The sequence below is a fragment of the Pieris napi genome, chromosome 16 (genome assembly GCF_905475465.1).
Source record: "Pieris napi chromosome 16, ilPieNapi1.2, whole genome shotgun sequence".
NCBI classification, from domain to species: domain Eukaryota; kingdom Metazoa; phylum Arthropoda; class Insecta; order Lepidoptera; family Pieridae; genus Pieris; species Pieris napi.
The window spans coordinates 8827023-8849952 of NC_062249.1; the positions used below are offsets into that span (position 1 = coordinate 8827023).

The 22930-nt window shown below is 32.3% G+C and overlaps 1 protein-coding gene across 4 annotated transcripts in view; it reads right to left on the minus strand.

Annotated features, from left to right (window-relative positions):
- The window catches only part of LOC125057023 (sodium/potassium/calcium exchanger Nckx30C), a 69223-nt gene that overhangs the window by 20440 nt on the left and 25853 nt on the right, over window positions 1–22930 (minus strand). For 3 of the 4 annotated variants that reach the window (XM_047660440.1, XM_047660439.1, XM_047660437.1), the window contains 2 exons: window positions 12952–13114; window positions 3632–3828 (listed from right to left, as the gene is read on the minus strand). In XM_047660440.1, the coding sequence (XP_047516396.1) occupies window positions 3632–3828; window positions 12952–13114 (360 nt within the window). The remainder of the gene's footprint in view (window positions 1–3631; window positions 3829–12951; window positions 13115–22930) is intronic. The other variant, XM_047660438.1, reaches the window with a different exon arrangement.

The window sequence follows — 22930 nt, forward strand, 5'->3', positions numbered from 1 at the left end:
CTCACAATCACTGTAAGTCTTTTGGGTTATTTCCTGTTCCTGTGCTCTCAGCTTTATAGTTATACTAGCTGTGCTCTATGTTCCACTCGAATTAATTCAGTCGTAGCACGATGTTCTATAGCCTAAACCTTTTCTCGGTAAATATACTTTTACATGCAAAATTTTTTGTAGATTTTGATGTCTTGTCAATACTTTCCGAAGCGTATGCTAGGAAGCAGCGTAGGAATTTTTTTCGGTCTTTTTCACACGGTACACTATCGTATTTTCATACAGAACTCGTATCTTTAGTCATAATATTCTATAGCCTTAGTTCATCAGGGATAACGTGGGATTCTAATGCTGAAAGAATTTTTCAAATCAGTCCAGTAGTTTTCAATGCGAACAGATTTTTATCTTTATAATACTAGTGTATATTAAGCTATATAAATATGGGATATACTGCCAAGTTATATTCATAACTTTTTCAAAAACATCATCTTTTTGAAATTTTGAATTAGGAATTACTTCATAACCTGAATAAGCTTATGATATTTCAGTAGCATTTGCAAAAGCGCTATAATTTAATATTGAATAAACTTTAGCGGAAAATTAACGCAGATGTATGCAAAATATGTGATAAACTGTGTCATACATTCAGAGTGACCTTGTACTAGTCTTGCCAAGCGCTTTAACTGCAGAGATAACTGAGCAACAACTTAAAATTTATTTGCTAATTACAAGTTCTATGTCTTGGAAACTTTATCTTAAGATCTTGTAAATGATGGCCGTGCTTGGAAGGTTAGATAATCCAAATATTATGTGGGAATAAAATGCTTTGATAATTTATATGGGACCTATGTGTGTACGATGTTAGTTTTTTCAAATTTAATAATTATATACAAAATTATTGATGTTTACAAAGTCAAAATCAAAGTCAAAAATCATTTATTCATGTAGGTAAAACAATGTACACTTATGAACGTCAAAAAATAAATATACATTAAATGCTTCTAATTTTACATTTACTGCCAGTTCTCAAATCAAGGGCGAAGAACGGAAGAGAAGAACAGGCAATAAACTATCCGCCACTGTTTTTAATCGCCAAGTTTTTTGTTTTACACAACGTTTGTAAGGAGCTGCAAGCATTATACCATGTTCCGCATGACATCTTATGTAATAATTAATAATAAAATAAATTAAAAACAAAGAGTTGTCCTCTATCAGCAGGAGGCATGGTGAAATAGGAGCACGCACTTACATTCTCCTGGGAACAACACGCAAACACATAGTCGAAATAATTAACATCACCGCTCACAACTGTGCTACCTGAGGTCGTAGGTTCAAACCCCAGCTGTGCACTAATGGATTTCTAATCTTTGTGCGCATTATACAGTCGCTTGTACGGTAAAGGAGAACATTGTAAGGAAACCGGCATGTTTAAGACCCATAAAGTCGACAGCGTGTGTCAGACACAGAAGATTGATCATCATAAAAAAATATATCACGAAACAGATACAGAAATCTGAGGCCCAGACTTAAAAGGCCATACACCTCTGTTTTTTTGTATTCCACCTTTTAATGGTGTATTACTAAACGAGTATTGTTACTAAAACGTAAGGTAAAAATTCACTTACATAAAAATAAAACTCGAGAAAATTAATGGATGAAGAATCCGGGAGTGAATGCCTGAAGTGTACAAATGTCGCATACAGAGATATTTCATGTATATGTTAACGTAAAATTGTAAACACCGTTAGATTATAAACTGTCGAAAGATTGTCAACCTTAGCTTACTGCTTACAATTTAACGTATTATTATTCGGTAGATTGTACTGCACTAACTTAGTTATCATTCAAACTTCTTTGGTCAATTACAGATTAATTTTACTTTCCAACAATTTCATATAACTACCGAATAATAATACGTTAAATTGTAAGCAGTTCGTTGAGGTTCACAATCTTTCGACAGTTTATAATCTCGCGAGATAGATTACAATCTAACGGTGTTTACAATTTTACGGTGACATATATATATCGTAGAACCTCGAGAGACATTAGAAGCAAGTCAAATATGAATCCAGGCCAAGAGATCGTTTGTAGGATGCTTAGTTGTATAGTGTGTGAAGCGAAACATTTTAATTTTGTTCACTACATTCTTAAAGACGCTTTGTGTGTAATATTCTCTAATATGAATCTGTTTAACTCTTTTAGTGCTGTATAAAATATTTTAATTGATTTGTGCTTCACTACATAGTATAAAACAAAGTCGCTTTCTCTGTCCCTATGTCCCTTTGTATGCTTAAATCTTTGAAACTACACAACGGATTATGATGCGGTTTTTTTTGATAGATAGAGTGATTCAAGAGGAAGATTTATATGTATAATAACATCCATTAAATAGTGGAGAAGTACTGTTATTTTTGAGGTTTCTAATGTGATGTCGTAAATAATTACATTTTTTCCGCTTACATTGCAAACGCAGGCTGAACCCTACGAGTTTTATCAAAATAATGTACTAAGTATTGTACACATTGAAAAGGTCTACAGAAAAGTGATGGTATATGTCTATCTCTTATGGATAACCCACAATAACTTTTTTTGTCATTTACTTTTTACGACGAATAATGGCTAATTTTCGAAGCGATTTTTACCAATACAGCATGCATCCTTAACCAATTAAATACCTTGAATACATTGTTCATTTAATATAGATCTATATGGCCCTTTACACCGTATGATTTAAGTGAATATTTTCGAAGATATTACAGATTTAAAAATTGCGGGACGTAGCGTTTGCGGCGGTACCGGCCGGCCGCACAGTTTTTCTGTAGTGTATTTAGTATCAGCATTGCACCCGTGCGAAGCCGTAGCGGGTCGCTAGTTATTTATATCTTTATAAATATTTCTAATTTGTGTATTTGTAACTACAGAATCGAGTTAAATTTTCTTATAACGGTCGAAAGTTGAATTGTTTATGAGAATAATAAAATTATTTACTAAATAATAGTAGTTGCATATCATATTTTACCATTGAATCGACAATTTGTTATTAAATAAGTTTGTGTTATCAAATTCTCTATTAATAATAAAAGCAATTGTAGCAAAGAAAGCTCGCTTTTTTTATAAAACAATGTTCGTTAGTTGTTTCTTATTTCATTAAAGTCAAAGAAACTTTAGAACTTTGATTTAATTAAAATACCTTGGAGATATTTTCGATATCAACTTAGTAATTGACGATTAACTCGGCCATGGCCAATCGTAATATCAATCAAATATTTTTAAATAAATAATTATTAATTAAAAAGTGTGTTTTAGTAGACTCATAAATCTATTTATAATTCACACATTTGACTAAATTATAATTAACTAGGTATACTACTTTTGCGACGTATACTTACTAAATACCCTGTTACTACTAAGTATACACTCATACACACACAGTTAAACATACAAAAAAAGAAAAAAAAATCAGTGGCGCTACAACCTCTTTAGCTCTGGGCCTCAGATTTCTGAATCTGTTTCATGATCATTTTTCAATCCAAATAGGCAAGTAGGATCAGCCTCCTGTGCCTGACACACGCCGTCGACTTTTTGGGTCTTAGACATGTCGGTGTGTACGCATAGAAACAGATAACAAAAAAATAAACGTTACCTCTTCTATAACATCTAACTGTACATCCGCAAGGCCTCCATTGGGCAAGTCCAGCGGGGTTTCTTTCGCTTGAGCGGTTGCTGCTGCGTTCTTCGCCGCCATCGCCCCAGCACCACCCGCCGTCGGCCTGGTCGCCTCCAGAAGCACTTTCAGCGACGCTATTGCATGTAGCTGCGTGGCTTTCTCATCTACTTTACCTGTACGAATCAATTTTGTTAGAGACTTTGGATGTACTCTGTCCAACGATTTTGATGGACATGTTGAAGTATAATTTAAAGGATTGTTTTCTTTGCAATTGTAGGATTAGTATTTAGTTTGGCTTTATAAAAAAAAATTTCACGACAATATAGAAATGGGATATTTAAATATTTAGTACTGCATTTTGTCGTGTGTTGACAAAGTTGTGCAAGCATTAAATTCGTAAAAAGTTGATGTCATGTATACATTGTTTAAGGGTATACAAAATAGAATAAAAAAATGTAATAGAATTTGTATTAAAAATTTTTGGTGCTTAAAAGCTGTGTTGCTGAAAGCTAATCGTGTTAAAAGTAATAATATTGTAAGAGATTGTGAAGCGAGTGCAATTAGTTGAGGTCTGAGACTTATAAAAAAATTTTCGTCAATTATTTGTAAAGAAAGGTTTAAATGCGAGTGATAATAAAATATAGTTTTATCAAAAGATACCCTATTCAATTTGTTTTCACAATCATCCATTAAGTTAACTCTTATCATAGATTAACAATTGCATTTGTAAAAAATATGGCATTTAAGCCACTAAATTTAACGTTAAAATTAAATAAACTATGCTTTCTTACCGGCGTTAGGCATTAGCATCCAGTTGGACCTATCATGGACAAATTAGTTCGACAAAGATCTCTGTGACTGTGATCTAGTAACGAACGACTATGACTGTTATTAGTATATAAAGATTTGCTTGATTCAGGATCTTAGATAAATATAGTTTAGCCACATATCAGACTTGTTCGTTACAACAACATCGATAAAAGCGTTTATTAACTGTCAAAATGAAACATTTTTCTTTCTATAAAAATATGAAACAACAAAGAATTCGTTTGTCTAAAGAAGTAGGTCAAAGGAAACGATATCGGACGTTATGCCTTATCTTGGTGCGTTACCGAAATACTTCACGCAATTCAGCCGAACGAGACCGTATTTCCAGAACCGTTTTCGATAACACCAGGGTTTCGTATTAAGTATTACGAATAATATAATAATAATAAACGTTATTAAAATAATTACAAAAATAATGTCTCACAAAATAGTTCCGAAGCTAGTCCCCAAACTATGACGATACTACAGCTCTGTCGTGGTACATAGTTCATAAAACAAAATGAATATTTAAGAAAAACTAATCTTAACTTAAATCTTATTTACGAACCCATAAATATCTTAAATATGCGTGAGTATATGAATATGTAAATCCGTGTGTGTGCGTGAGAGCGTATGTGAATATGTAGATATTAATATTTAAAAAAACCGTGCTTAAATCTCTATCTATAGAGAATATATACATTAAGGTTATTTTTGCATATATTACAATTTTTAAGCATTAAACCGTAAAACCGTTATACACCTGAGTAAAAAACCATTTAAGGCACATATTACCAGATTAATAAGTACAGTTATAACAATGATACAGCAAGTTGTTTAATTTAAAACATATCTTTTATAAAACGTTAGTTATTTCTTAATACACGCTCAAGATCACTTGATAGTTGATAAAGTAAGGAATAACTATTATAAGTTTCATCATTTCAACGCTTTGCTAAGGTTTTTGGCAAGCCGCCAGTACTTTGTACTTGTAGACCGTAACCTCTACGAGAGAGGAGTGCTACGAATATGTTATTAGCGCTCGTAGCACGTTGAGATATCGTAATGTAATTTGGCAGTTTGTACAGAGGTCAATCTAGGAACTCTGTAACTAGTCTTTTAGTATTGTGTTGACATTTAAGAAAAGGCAACTACGTGCTTTACGACCATTACTCAAAACGAGGAGAATCGTGTTGCCAATTTTACATTGTATGTCATTATTACTTAAGAATGGTTACATATATTGAAAAAGTCTCAATTCGACATTCAACATAATTTAAAATATATGTAATTGATAACATTTTAATCTAAACTTAATTTTTTTTAAAGTGATTCTCGGATAATCTTAATTTAGACGAAGCTAATCAAATAACCATTTTATAAATTATAATAAATTCTTATAAGTATGAATTCTACTCCATAATTATTTAAATTTGGAATTCAAAGTTACAGTTTCTGATCATCGATATTTATAAATTGATGTTAGGGCCTTTGTGAAACTTCGCCGCTGTCAGTGCGAACGATAGCCACAGAGATGCATCAGTTCAATAAGATCTTATCTGGTAACGTATACCCGGTTAAATTCGATTTACCATATCGATTCACGTTGATTGAATAAAATTCTAGAATATTCTCTTAACGGTATTTACTTTATTAGAACCATACTCTGGTAACAGAAAAGGCAGCTCTGTGCTTAAATCATTTATGTTTATAATAATAATGTTGAGACGGTGATTTAAGCGCGACCGCCGCTGCGAAAACCGCTGTGAGAGTTCGAAAAGTGAGTTACATAATCGCAAGGCAGTAATAGAAAGGCTCTTCAGGACATAACAATTATACGAATAAAGATAATTACAGAAACTGAATAGATTTTTACAAACTCTATTCAGTCGCTTTCGTCGCTTCTAGAATTTACTTTTATTCACAAATTATTATAAAAACTTCGAAAACAAAATTCAACGCCTTCTAGTAGTTTTGCCAATTTCACTGTTGAATTTCGTAAATCTATGCTTAAAAATATTCTTTGGCAACACTACTTACGAACTTGCGACCTATATTTTCCACGGTCAAGTGGCGTGATGAATAAACATTCAAGTTTAAAGACAGTAATTATTTTAATATAGTTCGTTGGGTCTATAGAGGCTAAGTTTCTGTGGCAGGCTTGACTTTAGCCCCACTATTATATAAAAGCTTTCTTCTTTATTTTTCTTAACAAAGAATATCTTAAGATATTTAAAGTAATGCATAATCTGTTTTCAGAATCTGAATTTTCATTTCACATAAGTAGCTACACTCTATACACAACTACATTCTATTTAATTCGTGACCTAAAATAAACATTTACATACTGATATTTATTATGAATGTTACATGATGAAATTGTGTATATCAGAAGTGTGTACGGTATTCTAGTAGCGATAACATTATGTACTAATTTTCTTTTTCGAAATATTTTTTTGTGTGTGATGCCGCTAAATGTTGTTAGTCATAAAAAATTTAATTAAATTTGTGGCTATACATATTGCATCATTGTTATGTGCAATATTTGATTCACATACCAGAAAAACAAAAACATTACGGAACTGTCATAACTAGATATAGAAGTTGGGTGTTAAAAATTGTTGTGATTAATATTTGTATGATCTCTTTGTTGTGGTTGTTTTACCAATGTATCAGTGTGCAGAGCGTTGGCAAGCTTTTATCAATTAAAAAAAAATAACAGAAATGATGACCTGAAATTTAGTTAAAATTATTTAAGCTCATATTACTGGAGCATGTTACAGCACACACTTGTAATTCTGCGAAGCGCAGCTCAGCTTTGTTAAGTGCTCTCGGACGAAGGTCATGAGTTCTGTTAGTGACTTTAACACGTATTAAAATTAAAAGCATAAAATTGCATAATTAGAATAACAGCCGTGCTTAGCCGTTCATTAAAAGCTAACAGTTATATAAGTCATTCAGTAAATATTAAATTGGTTCATTAATCTTTGAAGATTACAAGAGTTTATCGCGCTGTACTTAGATTATTCGTTTAAAATCGTTATAGTGTAACTAGAATAGTATGGACTAAATATACTTTCACCGTCATAGGTTGGATGAAATTACTACTACAATGACTCCCTTATACTGTTAAGTCAAAAACATTTTTGTCGAATGCAGGCAATTACGCGCAGCAACGCTTCACTTAGATCGTAAGAAAGGGACTGTTAAAATGCCTAAAGCGAACCCTAAGAGACCTTAGACAGGCCTGCCTTGCTATTCGATAACACTTTTTAAACTCTCACAGCGGTTTTCGCAGCGGCGGTTTGGCATTCTGAATAACAATAAACTACAAGCTCAGAATGCCAAATCATAAAATGACTGCTTCACGACTGACTTGAGCGCGACCGCCGCGGCCGTTGTGAGAGTTCGAAAAGTGAGTTATAGAATCTCAAGGCTGTACTTACTAAAACCATTTTTCAGGTTCAATTGTATATTTAAATGTCAAATAATGTCTTATTAAATCATAATATTAATTCAATTGTCAAATGTGAATGTTCCAATGACTAATCTCAACTTTATATATCTTAATGTCTTATTTATATCTTTTATAGTGATAATGTACAACTTCTTATTGACTTCACGGAAACACCGTTTATACGGTTTAACTCCATACTTCCCGGAAACGATCAGCAACCATTTGTTGATACGCAAACATTTCAATACGACAAATTTCAAACTTACAATGAAATTATTGGACAATTCTGAATACTGCTTTGGAAACTTGTGCGTTAGGGAATTTGCAAGTGGACAGCGATGAATACCAGATTTCACCAGATATTGTGATTGCTTTATTTATTTGATTTATTAAACTAATTGGCTTGTCTCCATGGTTTTTTTTATTATAAATAATACCTATTCTACTCTTTCTACTTTTCTATCTTTAAACTTCACATCACACGTCTCGTGAAATACACTTTTTACTGAATACTGTCTCCATAGTTCACGGAACATCGATTTCAATAGTAAAAGTATTTCTCACGTAAATAAAGTATTTTTGTGTCCTATGTAGCTGTGTTATATACGGTGTAGAAATTTATTTCCCGAGCTACTAAAACTATTTCTTATGAGAAATCTAATAATGGTAATGAATTAAAATTATTTGTGATGCACATGGATGTATGCCTTCAGAATCATGTTTTAGACCGCGGCTAACATTCCAAGAATACCTTTGTTAGTTTTTATTATCATTTTAATTTTGATACACAGCCAAGAAATTAAAATACTTGTTTATTACATAAGCATTTCATAGTTGTTGTTAGTTTGTCACAGAGAAATATTTATATAAAACTAATTTTTATTCTACTGCTTCTAAAATGTTCCTTTTTAATTGTCAGCGTTGTTTTATGAAACATTGTACCTAGATTGAAATGCCGGCTAAGAAATTTTCTCTAGAACTGGCTAGCTGCCATCCTTTCTCAATTAAAGTTCTATTCACTATAGAATTTCTGCATTGTGTACTTTTTATTGTTAATAATATAATAAATATTTTGATGAAGTAAATATTTTAGTAATATAATAAATTTTAAATGCTTTACGGAGATTTAAATTTTTTTATCACTTCTGCATATTTTTTTCCTAGTAGTCCAGTTTGATTGGAGAACGGAGTTAATTTAATTCTTCATTTATTCTTAATTTCGTGTCTAGTAAAATCATTTCTTTGAAATAATTTAGTAGGTGCCTTGATGTTAGTGGCCTATTCGTAACTTATATATTGACTACATTAAAACATTATATTAATGTAGTAAATCTGGAAGAACCAAACTTCTGGCATCTGTCTTTGGAAATCTTCGCGAATATAACGGATTAAACAGTATTTATTTGGAGCTGGATAAATTCGGTAGTGGGCTGATCAGTTTAAAAGAAAGCATTGTTAAGTGCCTATCTCGTACCTAATCCACTGCTTTGCTGGTATCTTTTTTCTGGGAACTAGTTCCCTGTAATATAGCTAGTATCTATGCCGTTACGATTTTGCGTTGTAAATATTAATAAATGACTTGTCAAGTGCACCAATATACGATACATACATATCAAAAAAGGTTCATTGACCCAAGAGTTATTTTATTTCGTATTAAAATATTGTAACCATATCTGGACTATGTTAATAGTGAATGTTAGGCTCATCCCAACACAATGGCTCCATTGTGCTCTATCACAAAGTTGTCCGCTACTTCGTATCAGATATAATGAACATTAATTAATTTTGCTTTCAGTAAAATTTGTAATATAATAGGATGTCTTTTGCGTACCTGCTCAATTAAAAATATAGCACGAGTGGGTTTCAAACACTGAACGATAAATGAGGACTGTTACATGATGTAACAGGTAAATTTAACACAATTATTTATTGAAGTACTCAAACTGTGTACTTGCTTATCAGCGAGAGGGGTTAACTAGTAGATATTGCAAAAATGTTACTGAAATAGGATAAAAAATGTGATTTGGACAAAAAATTGTATTGCTAGGATTACTTTATGCCCGACTCATTTTTGATAGATTTTTTGTACAAACACACGATTGATATGCTTTTCGTTATACATTATACATTTCTGGTCTTTCTATTTTCACACTCACGACAAATAGAAGTAAAAAAATACCACAAAATATGGGTTTAAACTAAGATAAAACATATGATCCTAGGACATAGTGAGTTCAGCCTTTAGATATAATATTAATATGGGTTAAAAGTGTTGTGTTTCATAATTACAGTTGAGAAACAACTCACTACATGTGAAATTAGTTCATTATAATGAGTAACACTATGTAACATTAGTAACAAATAGTTTTAACTCGAGTTATATAGAATAATTGATATGATGTAAAAAGATCGAAACTGAAGAATTTGACATAAATCATGAATGTAATGGAACAATGGAAAAGTCCATGCTTGAGACAAGTGAAAAGTGAAAATATTACTGCTGATAAATTACCTTTAGTATTTGTACTTTCGAATTATTATGTTTTTCAAATTTATCTAGCCTATGTATCTAACAAATGCACTTGTTTGCAGATAATATTGCAATCCACGACTCTTATAGCCCGATAACACATCCGCAATACGGCGAAATACTTGAAGTTTGATGCACGTTCTAATTATTCCTTTTTAACAATTATTTTTTTCTTAGAGAGACAAGTGTAGGTTTGACCCCTATACATGCGTTTCATAATCTTGCTGGTACCAATTTTCAATCGTAGACATTTCTTCGACAACGTTTCATGTATCAGCTTCTTTCTTCTATCGATGAACTGGCAAACGCAGGAATCAGTAAAAAAAAGTACACAAGGATATTAAACTTTAGTACTTTAAATTACTAAATCCCGAATAAGCTTAACCATAATCAATTCAAAGATTCCAAGTCAATATGGTAATCTATTCATACATTCCTTATAAAAACACGGAAAGCCACGCCATTGTATTTGAAAGTTTTAATTAATTTCTCATTTGCCGTTTTATCTAAGCAGAATTAAGAATTATAAAACTTTATATAGTAAGCGAATTAGTATTACAATTATGATAAACTTTTAATCCGGTGTATTCTTTCCTTTAAGATTTTAGGTTGCGTTAGTGAAAGATTTTTTATAATAAAAGTAATAGGTTGTGTAATTATTGTAACCATACACAATACACACTGCTTAGTTGATGCGATACTTAACTTTTATAATGAAAAGTGATGATTTTGATTGAAATAAAGGAAGTTTTAACCCTATTTTGACGAGAACTAAAGGCCTGTATTCACCTTGATTAGTGCGAGTGCAAGTGATTAATAATTGAGGATTATTAGTGCAGGTGTGTAGTGCAAGTAGTGTCCGATTCTTGTTCAGTGACCCTGTTAAGTTAATTCAGTTGTCGATAGCTGTCGATCAGCAAGTTAGGACGAACATCGAGAAGCGCGCTTGCAATTGAAGTACTGAAAAAAGTGTTAAACGCGGTGCTATCTGAAACCGAAGAAGTTTTGGAAGTTGAACTTGCAAGAACAAGAAAAGTATGGGTTCGAAAATTGATTAATAGAAGCTACCAGCTCTATAAGGAATTGGCTGCTGAAGATACGACGGAATATTACTTTGCTAGGTTGACCGAAGAGTCCTGCTGCCTGTCCAGACGTGTTTTGGCAGGCACGCTGCGAGTGAGGGGAAGGGGGGGGGGGGGCGCACGCGACGTCACTACTCGCAGTTCACTCGCAAAAAATAGAACACGCTTCTAATCACTTTACTACGCCAAGCCAACTAATCACCTGCACTAATCACTAATCAGTCGCTGTCCACACTTGTTTTCTAATCACTAATCACCTGCATAAAAAGTGAATACAGGCTTTAAGGGTGAGTGCCCAATACATTGCTATATTCACGCGACAGTTAATGTTTACCACCAAATGACCAATACCAGTATATTTTTATCTGTATTAGGATACAACCGAGCTGTAGTGTGAATACTGAATATACTTAAATAAAGGTATTTTATGTCAGTGTGTGTGAACCGTATAAAATAAGCGACGATCAAGTCTGACAATTGAAGTCTAACAATAGAAACATTTTACTCGGGCGATATTTTTGAATGGCAATCAAAAGAAGCTCTTAAACCGTTTTCTTTGAATGCCAAAGTGTTACAGTCTTTGAGCTATTCAAACGTCCTTCCCTGAATACTTTGGAATTGCTTTTTTTATACAAATACTTAAGTCTAATTTAGTAATTTTCAGAATATTGTACTATTTTAATACCAGCATTATTGGACTATGGACATAATTACAAAAGTAAAAATTGCATTTAAAATGTAACAAAGGTTACCTACTCGTTTTAATTAGTAACTTAAAATGTTTGTCTATTTATAGAACTATTTTAACAGCTTAAGGTAATGTTAATCACAGACAAAAAAAGCACATAGACTGCATTTGTTTCAAAGCTGTTTAAAACACTTTAGGCCTTGTATCTTGATACCTATTGAAATCTATATATTCTATATTATTTCAATAGATATTCCTTTTTGTTACTTGCAATTCTTGTATTAAACCTTTCTTTTATTGGGTTGCAACATTATTTGAGTAGAAACCAGATAATCGCGATAGTTTCTCTATGAAGTTTATAGGTTTCATAGAAATATACGTATATATAAAAACTGAGTTGTTCTTTTGAATACTTACATTTCTTTAAATATTGATTACATTCCAATAATTTATAACATATGTTTGTATCATTGTATAACTTGGAAAAATATTGCAACTGTAGAATCGTAAGTAACATAGTTAAGTAGCATAAGATATAAAAATATATAATGTCTATTTTTGCATTGTATAACACCGACAAAATTCTATTAAATCAGCACGAAACATTATTATTATGAATCACAAAATTAATTTCGTAATAAATAGGTTTTCTTAATCATAGTCCTTGTTATAATTTGCATAAACAGACCCTTATGATTAGAAAAATAGTGAAAAGCGAAGCGCGGTGCGTACCTAACTCACCATCGTGCATCGGATCGATGGTATGTATCATGAGCTGAAGGAGGCCATGCCGGAACTTGGCTGCAGGCGGAGGCGCTTTGCTTGTTCCAGGGGTGGCAACAGTCGCTGTGTTTGTACCAACTGATGTCTCACTCGATGTCGTTGCATTCCCGTGCTGTGGAGAAATTATTAATAATTGTATTGGGATTGGTTTTTATCATTCATTCTTAGCATGTCTTGGTAATATTAACTACCATTAAACATGACACTATCTCGATTTGTACCGATTCAAATTAAAACGGATATTTATATAAAGCTTATCGATCGCATTTAAAGCAAATGAAGCAGTTTGAATTGCTAGGTTTAATAAAGATCTAAATTGACCGTTTAAATTAGAGAATCGGTACAAATTGAGAATTTGTAAGTTTAATTGTAATTACTAGTTAGTATTACCAGTATTACCATGACCCGTGAAAATTTGCGACAACTTAATTTCGCACTGCTACAGATGTAACCTTCAAGGGTTATTTTTCAAGTGGCCAGACCACTGGTGGCCTATGTGTAAGTTTTATTAAATATTCAATATATATTAGGATTATTTCAGCATCCATCCCGACTCTCCTGTATAAACAACGTATATGCAGTTCAGATATGTATCAGTATGAATTAGTCGTTTATTACTACCAATAAGCAGGCAAAAGCTAGCACAATATATACATTGTTAAGACTCAATTTTATACAATTAAGAGACAAATGGAGGAGACTTATACCTGCGAAGCGGTTCCTACTAAAATTAACGCCTGTATTTCGTTCTTTGTATAATCATTTAATCAACATTTACATCATCTATTAGTAGGAAGTAAAAGGATTTTTTTAAATTTAGCGGCAACTTTCGTAAATGTATAGTAGGTAATATTTTACCTTGCAACTCGACATTCGTGATTGATTTAGAAATCGAACAAAATCAAATCGTGGTTGAAAACTATCAGGTTTACGTAGGGTAGTTCAGAGTCAAGATTTAGCACTGTGACTCAATTATGTATTCATTAGGATGAGCATAGTGAATCATGAAAGTGGGTGAAGCGAGAGAGGTAGGTCAGGACACTTTCGGGAAAAAGACGTATCCCATATATAATATTAAAAACTATCTGGGTCTAGGCTCAGAATATGTTTTTGTCCCATTCGGTGTCGAGACCCTTGGTCCGTGGGGTCCTAGCGCTTTAAGGCTTTTTAAAGAAATTTCAAAAAGGTTAGTCGACATCACAGGAGACCGAAGATCTGGCCGCTACCTCGGACAAAGAATTAGTCTAGCGATTCAAAGGGGAACGCTGCCAGTATCTTCGGAACCTTGCCTAAAGGGACTCCTTTTAATGATATATTTTAGTTTATGTTAAGTTTAGTTATTTATTTCAATGTATATTATTAAAAATGACTTTTGACATGTAGGAGTTATATTTTGCACTAAGTCCCAATTCGGAATTATTCGGTACTAAATGACTAGTAACAGCTTCTAATTAATCTGAGATATCCTTAACTGAGAATAATTTCAAACTATAACAACGAGGTATTCTGTTGTATACAGAAATGATATTATTTTTCTTATTTATTTAGAATTCAGGACATGAACTAGAACGGTGCTTGAGCGAAATGTCAGAGCTTGAGAGTTGCCACTGCAGATACTAAAGTTTTCAAGTATATGGCAACATTGTCAGTGCAATTATTTTAAGAAAATTTTACTTAAGAAGAAAATGTTTTATGAAATAAATACCAGTGTAGAATATTCGTAAACTGAATAAGCCTTTATTACTTTTTGTATATCAATCTTATGAGCTATAGAAATCACAAATTGAATTTAAACCCTAAGATGAAATAAAAGATACATCAGAGGAAATATTGGAAAAGAATAGCGAAGATGAGAGGATGATGGAATAATTTAGTAGGAGGTCGTGTACTAATGAAACTATTTAAAAGAATAAGAAATAAAACTTAAAATTATAGTTCTCGAATAAATGCTCTATTGATTTTATTTATTTCGTTTCTGAGACCGTGTTGTATAAGTAATTGACATTTATTTAGTAAAATATTTTCAATTAAGAAACTTGAAACCGAAACCAAACTTGAAAATTCTTTTGTTCAGGTCTGATTTGTATTAAAAAGCCTCATATTAATTGCCCGTTCGTTGGAGAGCAATCTTCTCGATAGCCAATAACACTTGCTGAAATTAATCAATTTTCGGCCGGTTTAAATCGAAATGTTTTTTATCGTATCGTACATGTGGTGATTTAACAAGGCAATTAAAAGATTTTTCGTCATGTGGATATTTTTAGTAGTCTTAGTTTGTTTCACGTAACTAATGTAATCATATGTAGGCAAACTTGTATGTGAATTAAAATAGTTTATAAATATAAAGTATTTTTTGTCGTAATTAACCATGACTCTTGAATAAACAACGATATCCATAATACCTAATCCACGTAATTTTGATGCTGTATTCTCACATGAGACATTTAGTCAACACTTAAATTAAATGAACATATAATTGTGAAGTTAAAAAGCAAAACTATAGGGTTTAGTTCAAAGGTTGCAGAGTTATGTTCAAAAAGACTACTTAGTATCTATAACAAAGACACAAGTAATCTGTGGTTTACCACAACTTCTAATCCTACTTTGAAGAAAATGTAAAATAATATATTTTAATGCGATTTACTCGTAAGTGTATTAGAATATCTATTTACGACAAAGAAAGTGTCTCTTATCTTTTCCATACAAAAATATGGTCAACACAAGCGATAAACGAAGAACTACAAGGACAGAATAAACCTAAGTAAGTCTCGGGAGACAGAAGATACGCCAAAATAATTAATATACGGGACTCAAAATTGGAATTAGTATAAAAATAATTTCATTTCTCTCTCTCTTTCATCTATTGAACATATGTAGATCTTGTTATTGCAAGCACAATAAGTCACGGACTCATGCCATATGTTGTATGAAATTTTAAAGTAGTATACTTAAACAAATAATAATATATATAAATATAAACGGAACTAAATTAATCCAAATCTTTAGAATTTGTTACTAGTAGATCTTTTCGAAATATTCAAGATATTTTTTTGTCTAGAAGGTAGGAATTAAACCCAATTTATTATCTGATTAAAATGATACAAGCGTAATCTTTCTACACGGGATGCCAAGAAGTCATTAGTTTGTTTTGTTATAAATAGTATCATCACATAAAATTCACGGATTCACAATTTTGGAATCGTGCCTGCGCAAGAATTTACACAATAAAAGTCTAATAATATATTTTTATAGGCTATTTTAATTAAACACTATATTATTTAAAAGTTATTTACCATGGTGTTTCAATAGTTCTCTTTTTAATTAACATACATTACATAAACAATGCTTTTAATGAAAGCATTTATGAACTTATGACAGTAATTAGGCATCCATTACATTTTTTCTTTAAAATATTCGTTTAACGCGTTTCCGCTGTATGCAATACTAACGTGGTACAGTCATTTCAATTACGGACTCGTCAGTGTAAAAGCAATTACTGCGATACACGCGAGATGGAGCAACGTTGACATTTGTAGATGTATTTTTATTTAATATTATTTACCATTATTACATTTAGTATTCGTATTTTAAATTAATATGCATTTTAACGATGTATGAATTTAAAAATCATTTAGTTATATTGTCAATACAAAAATTAAATGCTTCCAATTTTAAAAGCGCGTAGATTTGCCCCATCTTAAGAATCAATTTTTCATTTATCAAATTAATTTAAAATTTTAGATTACCCCAATTCGATAACTATGATTTTTGAATTTTAAAATGTTATACTGGAATGAACGAATAATAAATACGGGAACCTAAACAAGGAAAATGAACCAAGCGCTTGCTTATGAGTGATAAAATGCATTTTATTTTATTCTTCTTAGTAAACCAGTACACATTTATATGTTGTGTCTTTATATGGCACCCCTAGACCATATTATAAATATACTATTTTACCCGGCAAACGTCGTTTTGCCATGTATATTATTTCTAGGAAACATTTTTTTAGATCAATAAAAATAACTATCCATGATAAAAAACAGGGGTTAATTGCAGAGGGGTGAAAATTAAGGGTTGTATTTATTTTTGTAAGATGTATCATAAAAAAATAAAATTAAAAAAATTTGTCGAAACAAAAAATTGTTTTTTGGGTGGACAACCCTTATCACTTAGGGGTTTGAAAGATAGATAATAGCCGATTCTTAGACTTACTGAATATACATTAAAAAATCATAGGAATCGGTCAATCCGTTTTGGAAGGGGTATGGGAATGAATATTATAGATATTCATTCCCATACCATATATAGATAAATACGTTAGTAATATACGTGAAACTTTAGTAATATATGGCAACATCTACTCTCGTAAATACGAACGAATCTGTGGTACAAATAAGTTTTAGTCAACTTGGGCGGTAAATGCCTCCGCTATATTTCAAACATAGATAATTAATCTTCATTTTATACGTGTCTGAAACAGACGACTCTGGTACGGACCGTAGTTTTTCGATCACAGTATTTTCATATGTTTGAATATACACATTTTTTATTTTATAAAATATAAAAATGGGAGCATTAAATACGTTAAAATTTTAAATATTTCTTTCTATATTTAATATAAAAATACGAGGTAAAAGCTTGTAAATGCGAAATATTGTACTTTTTTGCGTAACCATTTGGTATAGTATTTAATTTATCACAAAAGTCACCACAAATTCTCCCGATACAGGCTGTTCTAGGCTTTCTAATACAAATATTGAAATAAATTTTACAAATAATATTCAATAAATTTACTTAATGAAAAAATTATGGTGTAATATGTTTGTAATTGAAATTAGACGAAATAAATGCGTGATTCATTTTAATAAACATACACCACATTTAATGTTTCAACCGGATTGTTTATTTAAGTTTTTATGCCTTCTTAGTCTGAATTTAACGTAATTTTGAAGGTTTGAATAATAACACGATGTTCCAATACTTTTCGGCGAAGAAATCGGTTACTAAATGTAGTAAAAATAATTTGAAAGATTGTATAAATACATGACTCAAACGCCATATGTGAATCCGATTGAAATATCCGTTGTTTTGTGTTAGTCGACACCATCACATCCTAGATAATATTCTGTAACAGAATCAGCCCCATACCCATTCAATCAACATAAATGTGATGTTCATATTCATAAGTTCATGTACATTTTTCCAGTTACATAAACCGATTAAATAGTTAAGTAGCACAATTGCTTGTTATTTTTACAAGCGCCATGACGTAATCGTTGCATAAAATTGCTCACTTCATTCACGGCCGCTGCTTCCGCTCAAATATATTTCCCCGGGCGAAATTGTTTCCTATGTTTTGTTCTACGTTTATGGAACGATTTAAATGTAAATACGAATGGAAAGTATTAATTTTTCTCTATGATACCTTATGGCCAGTTTAAGGGCCATGCTATTTGACATTCATCGGACTCATAACTTATGATGGACTTTATGTGACGAATAGCTATCAGACAGTCGTGAAACGCAACAATAGTGTTTATCCTACCAATAAGCAATAAATAGCTAATTTGGAACTTATGTAGAACTTATCCGTACATTGTGAAACAGACCCTTAGAGTTTTATATCATATTAACTTTTTACTGTTTACTTTTCTAGTCGTGTAGGTAGATCGTGACCGACTAATTGAGACATACTAAGAATATATTTGTGCATTGTAAAATAAAACATAACACGTGGCAATAAGGACGTATTTACAATTTAAACGATTTTAAAGTAATATCAAAATAATATATAATAGCATGGCAAATTTATTGAGGTTCTGATAAGTTTTATCATAGACATATAGAGGCGAATATTAAAATATAAAATAAAAAAGAGATCAATTTTCACTAACAAAGATGATTTGATGCAGATTTGGAACTCTATTGTACTTATCAAGGTTTCCGAATTTTGATGATCCAAGGCCCACTATAAGCCGGCTTTTACTGTTTATTAAAATTGACCAAGAAGGAGAAATATTTTAAATAAATTATATAAATGAAATATTTTGTTTTCAGTTACAGCTATTGTTTTAAAACACACTGAAGGATAATCCATCATGCTCATAAACAGACAGTGACCTCATTTGTTTTGTTTTCTCTTTCTCAAAACATAGATTAATTGCGTCTAAACGCTAAGAAATTCTTTAAAATTTTTAAATGACAGAGATCTGAATAAGCTGGCAAAGTCGCGTAAAACGCTGAAAACGTTTGACTATGCAGAATAAAGCTTTAAAATTTCTCTCGTTTCTGCTCGGAACTTCATAAGATTATGCTAAGCATTAGTATAGGTGAGGTGAGGTGATCTCTTTAAGATCTTGTATAAAATTTTACCTGTCGAGAACATCGTATGAATGTATCTGGAGATTTTCTGCGGCAAAGAAACAGAAAAACGTTGATAGATTTTGGCTTTCAATTCTGTCCAGGCGCATTTTCTAGTCTGAAGACAGTATCCTCAGGATCGTATTACCTTACGGCCAAAATTAATAATGTATCATCAATCTTTGATTATAACCAATCTTGGACTGATTCATATCTAAAGACCGATCTCCAATCTGCATGCCAATAAACATTTCTGCTATCCGATTGTTTATTTGACAAAAGATTGACAGCAATCTTTTGCGTGATCCTTGCCTCTCGACCGCGTTTCGTTCAATGCAATATGTTGTGTTCAAGCATACCAAAAGTTTGCTGTTTTTGGAACGAAATAAAATAAGTAAGACTTAGGGTCTGTTTCACAATGTATGGATAAAGTAGCAAATAGCTATGCAACGTTTTGTTTGTTTTTTTGTTACGAACAAATAAAGTTACAAAATTCTATAGAAAAACATAGAACCTTAACCTTTTTGTTGGTCATTTAATATTACTTGTAATGAAACGGGCTGTCATTGTCATATGGTATTTTTGTTTGTTAGGTTATTGAGTATTTTAGTACATATTATTACAAATATAAATTTTCTCTGAGTAGTTTGTGTATGTTGTTTTTGTGATTCGAGGTTGGTTCTTTAACTTAAAAAAATGTCTACGCAAAAACGTGAAAGAAGCGTCAATTTCAGCCGGGAAGAAGTTGACCTTCTAACTTCGCTTGTTGCTGACCATAAAAATATATTAGAAAATAAAAAGAGTGACTCAGTCACCTGGCAGGAGAAAGAGCGGTGCTGGAAGACGCTGGAGGCGCTGTTTAATAGCACAAGTGGGGTAAACTTTCGCAGTGCTAAAGCTTAAAGAGGGCTACAAGAAAAAAGTCTGCCTTGATACATGCTGAAACATATCGTACAGGAGGTGGCCCTAGTGCTGCTACTCCTCTTACTCCTAGTGCTCTACCTCCAGCTACCCCTATCGAGGAAAAAGTCAAAGACATGATATTGTTGTCTGTCGAAGGAAATGAAAGTCAATTGAAAGGAAGAGCTTCTAAATAAGAGAAAGCAATGGGCATTTGAAGAGGAAGAAAAAGAAGAGAGCATAAAAGAGAATTATGGGCCATAGAAAAAAATATATTGTTAAATAAATTAGAAAAATAATAGATTTTGTGCCTGGAGCGAGGATGTATTGTATTAAAAATTTGTATTTTTATTTAAATAAAAGCATTGAATTTTTATTTAATTTATCTCAAAAATGTTGTAATTTATAAAATATTATAGTAATAAAGCAAAATAATCACTTATAAGATTACTTCGCACACTTGCATTTCCCACGTTGTCAATTGCGCTTTGATCAATATCATCAGCTTGTTCATCTACTTGTTGCAGTAGTTCAAAATGTTCATCTCGCATATCAATAGCAATATTGTGCAACACTGCACATGCCACTATCACGGCTTGTACACGAGATACTTGAAGCAAAACCTTTTTTGACAAACCGATTTTGGGGAACCGATTTTTTCCAAACACCATATTATGTCCTTTCCACCACATTTCTGCTTCGTATTTGAGATTCGTTATAAAGATGTTCTGCTGGAGTCTTGAGGTTTTGAAGTGGAGTTAGTAGGTAGTATCTATAGTAACAAATATTTTTGGTTGTAGCTAATATTTAATTTTTTTTTACAAAAGTTGATGAAAAGATGAAACCTGCAAGAAGTCATATATGATAGACATCACTTTGTGTAAAAGTGTCTCCAAAGCTTCTTTTGTTAACCTAAATCTAAATGTGAATTCGGCGTCATTCAGGCTCTGGATATAATAAATTCTTGTCTTCTTATGTCTTCGCACAGAAGTACGTTGTCTTCTTCCAGCCTAAGAATTACTATCCCAATCGGATAATTGCATTTAAACTTCCAAATCACTATCACTAGAACTGGAAGATGACGAAGATGAATAAATTTTCCCAATGAATATTAAGTTAGGTCGAAATCCCAAACCCAAATCATACCAGTTTCACCGATAGCAATCCGAGATTGATTTGGCCAATCGAAGCACTGTCAAAATGGACAGATAGGTTGTTGGCATGAGTAAACATTCATTTTCATACAGAGGGCAATCTTCAATCTCTTATCCGCCCTCTGAACGATTGGTTGAATAATTAGATTGGTATCTCAGTCCATGTATTGAATATTGGCATGCTTTTCTTTATAAATGGATTGAATTGTCAGTCTATGACAGCTAAAATTGGATTGAGATTGCATATTGGTTTTGGCCGTTAATTGCATGAGCTTGTCTTAATTGCGCAAGCAAATTAATTGGAACATAGCCGGGTTTTGAAGTCTCTACGCTGCGCTCGAGAGATGCGCGCTTAGCTACTAGGCTAACTCTTGAGAAAACGGTCATGGTTATGCTTGCCAAAAGTTACAATAGAATGTGACAAGTAAAAAGAGCAGTTTCTTGCTTTCATATTTCTTATAGAACAGGAGGCAAACGGGCAGAATGTCCTTATGTTAAGTGATCCGCCCATCGACACTCTTAATGCCAGAGAACACGCCACTACGTTGCCAGTCTTTTTAAGAAATGCTACGCTCTTTTTTGACGGACCCTAAGTCGTCATCTAGAGAAAGGTGTGTGAATTCTTCTAGAAAAAAAATTTTGGGGTGCAAAGGCTTGTAAAAGACAGCAGACGCTTATAACTCTGCCACGTAATGCCCAATAGCGACCCAAATATCTATCAGCGCAATGAGTAAGAAAATCAAATCGAATTGGGTTTCATCCTCAGATAGATTCAACTATTAGATTGCCGCATAAAAGAAATCCCACACACAGGATAATTCTATAAAGGATAATTCTGCCTCAGCAAACATATTTTTTTTTGTCATATATTAATTATGCTTTAATGGACTTCATTTGATAGCTATATTAAATCACAACTACCACATTATACCTGTGAGTTCGAAGACGTCCAATGATGAAACTCAGCAGCCTTGCGATTCAGTAACTCACTTTTCGAACTCACACAAATCGTAAAATGACTGTGTGACTTCGAAAAGTGAGTTACAGAATCGCAAGGCTGCTGAGTTTCATCATTGGACGTCGAGGCAGAATATGAATTTCCACCCGTTTCACCTCGACGTCCGTCGTTCCACAACTGAGCGTTTTTAATTTAGTTTTTTAGGGTCCTTCAAGAAAAGAGCGTACCAATTCTTAAAAAGCTGGCAACGCACTTGCGAGCCCTCTGGCAATGTGTCTATCACTTAACAGATGAGCCTTCCGTTTTGCTTCTGTTGCATTAAAAAAACATTTTTAAAGTGGTTGAGTACAATTTAATAGCTAGTTAATATTGTCTTCAGTGAACTGGTATATATAATAATGCATGAAAATACTTATGTTAAAAATAATCTTACCGACTTGGAACAATGCTTCTTCAAAACTGCATCATCTAAAATGCGGTTTTGATAAGGAAGCAACAATACAGATAGCAACACCATTAAATACAATACGACAATTATGATACAGTGTAAAGT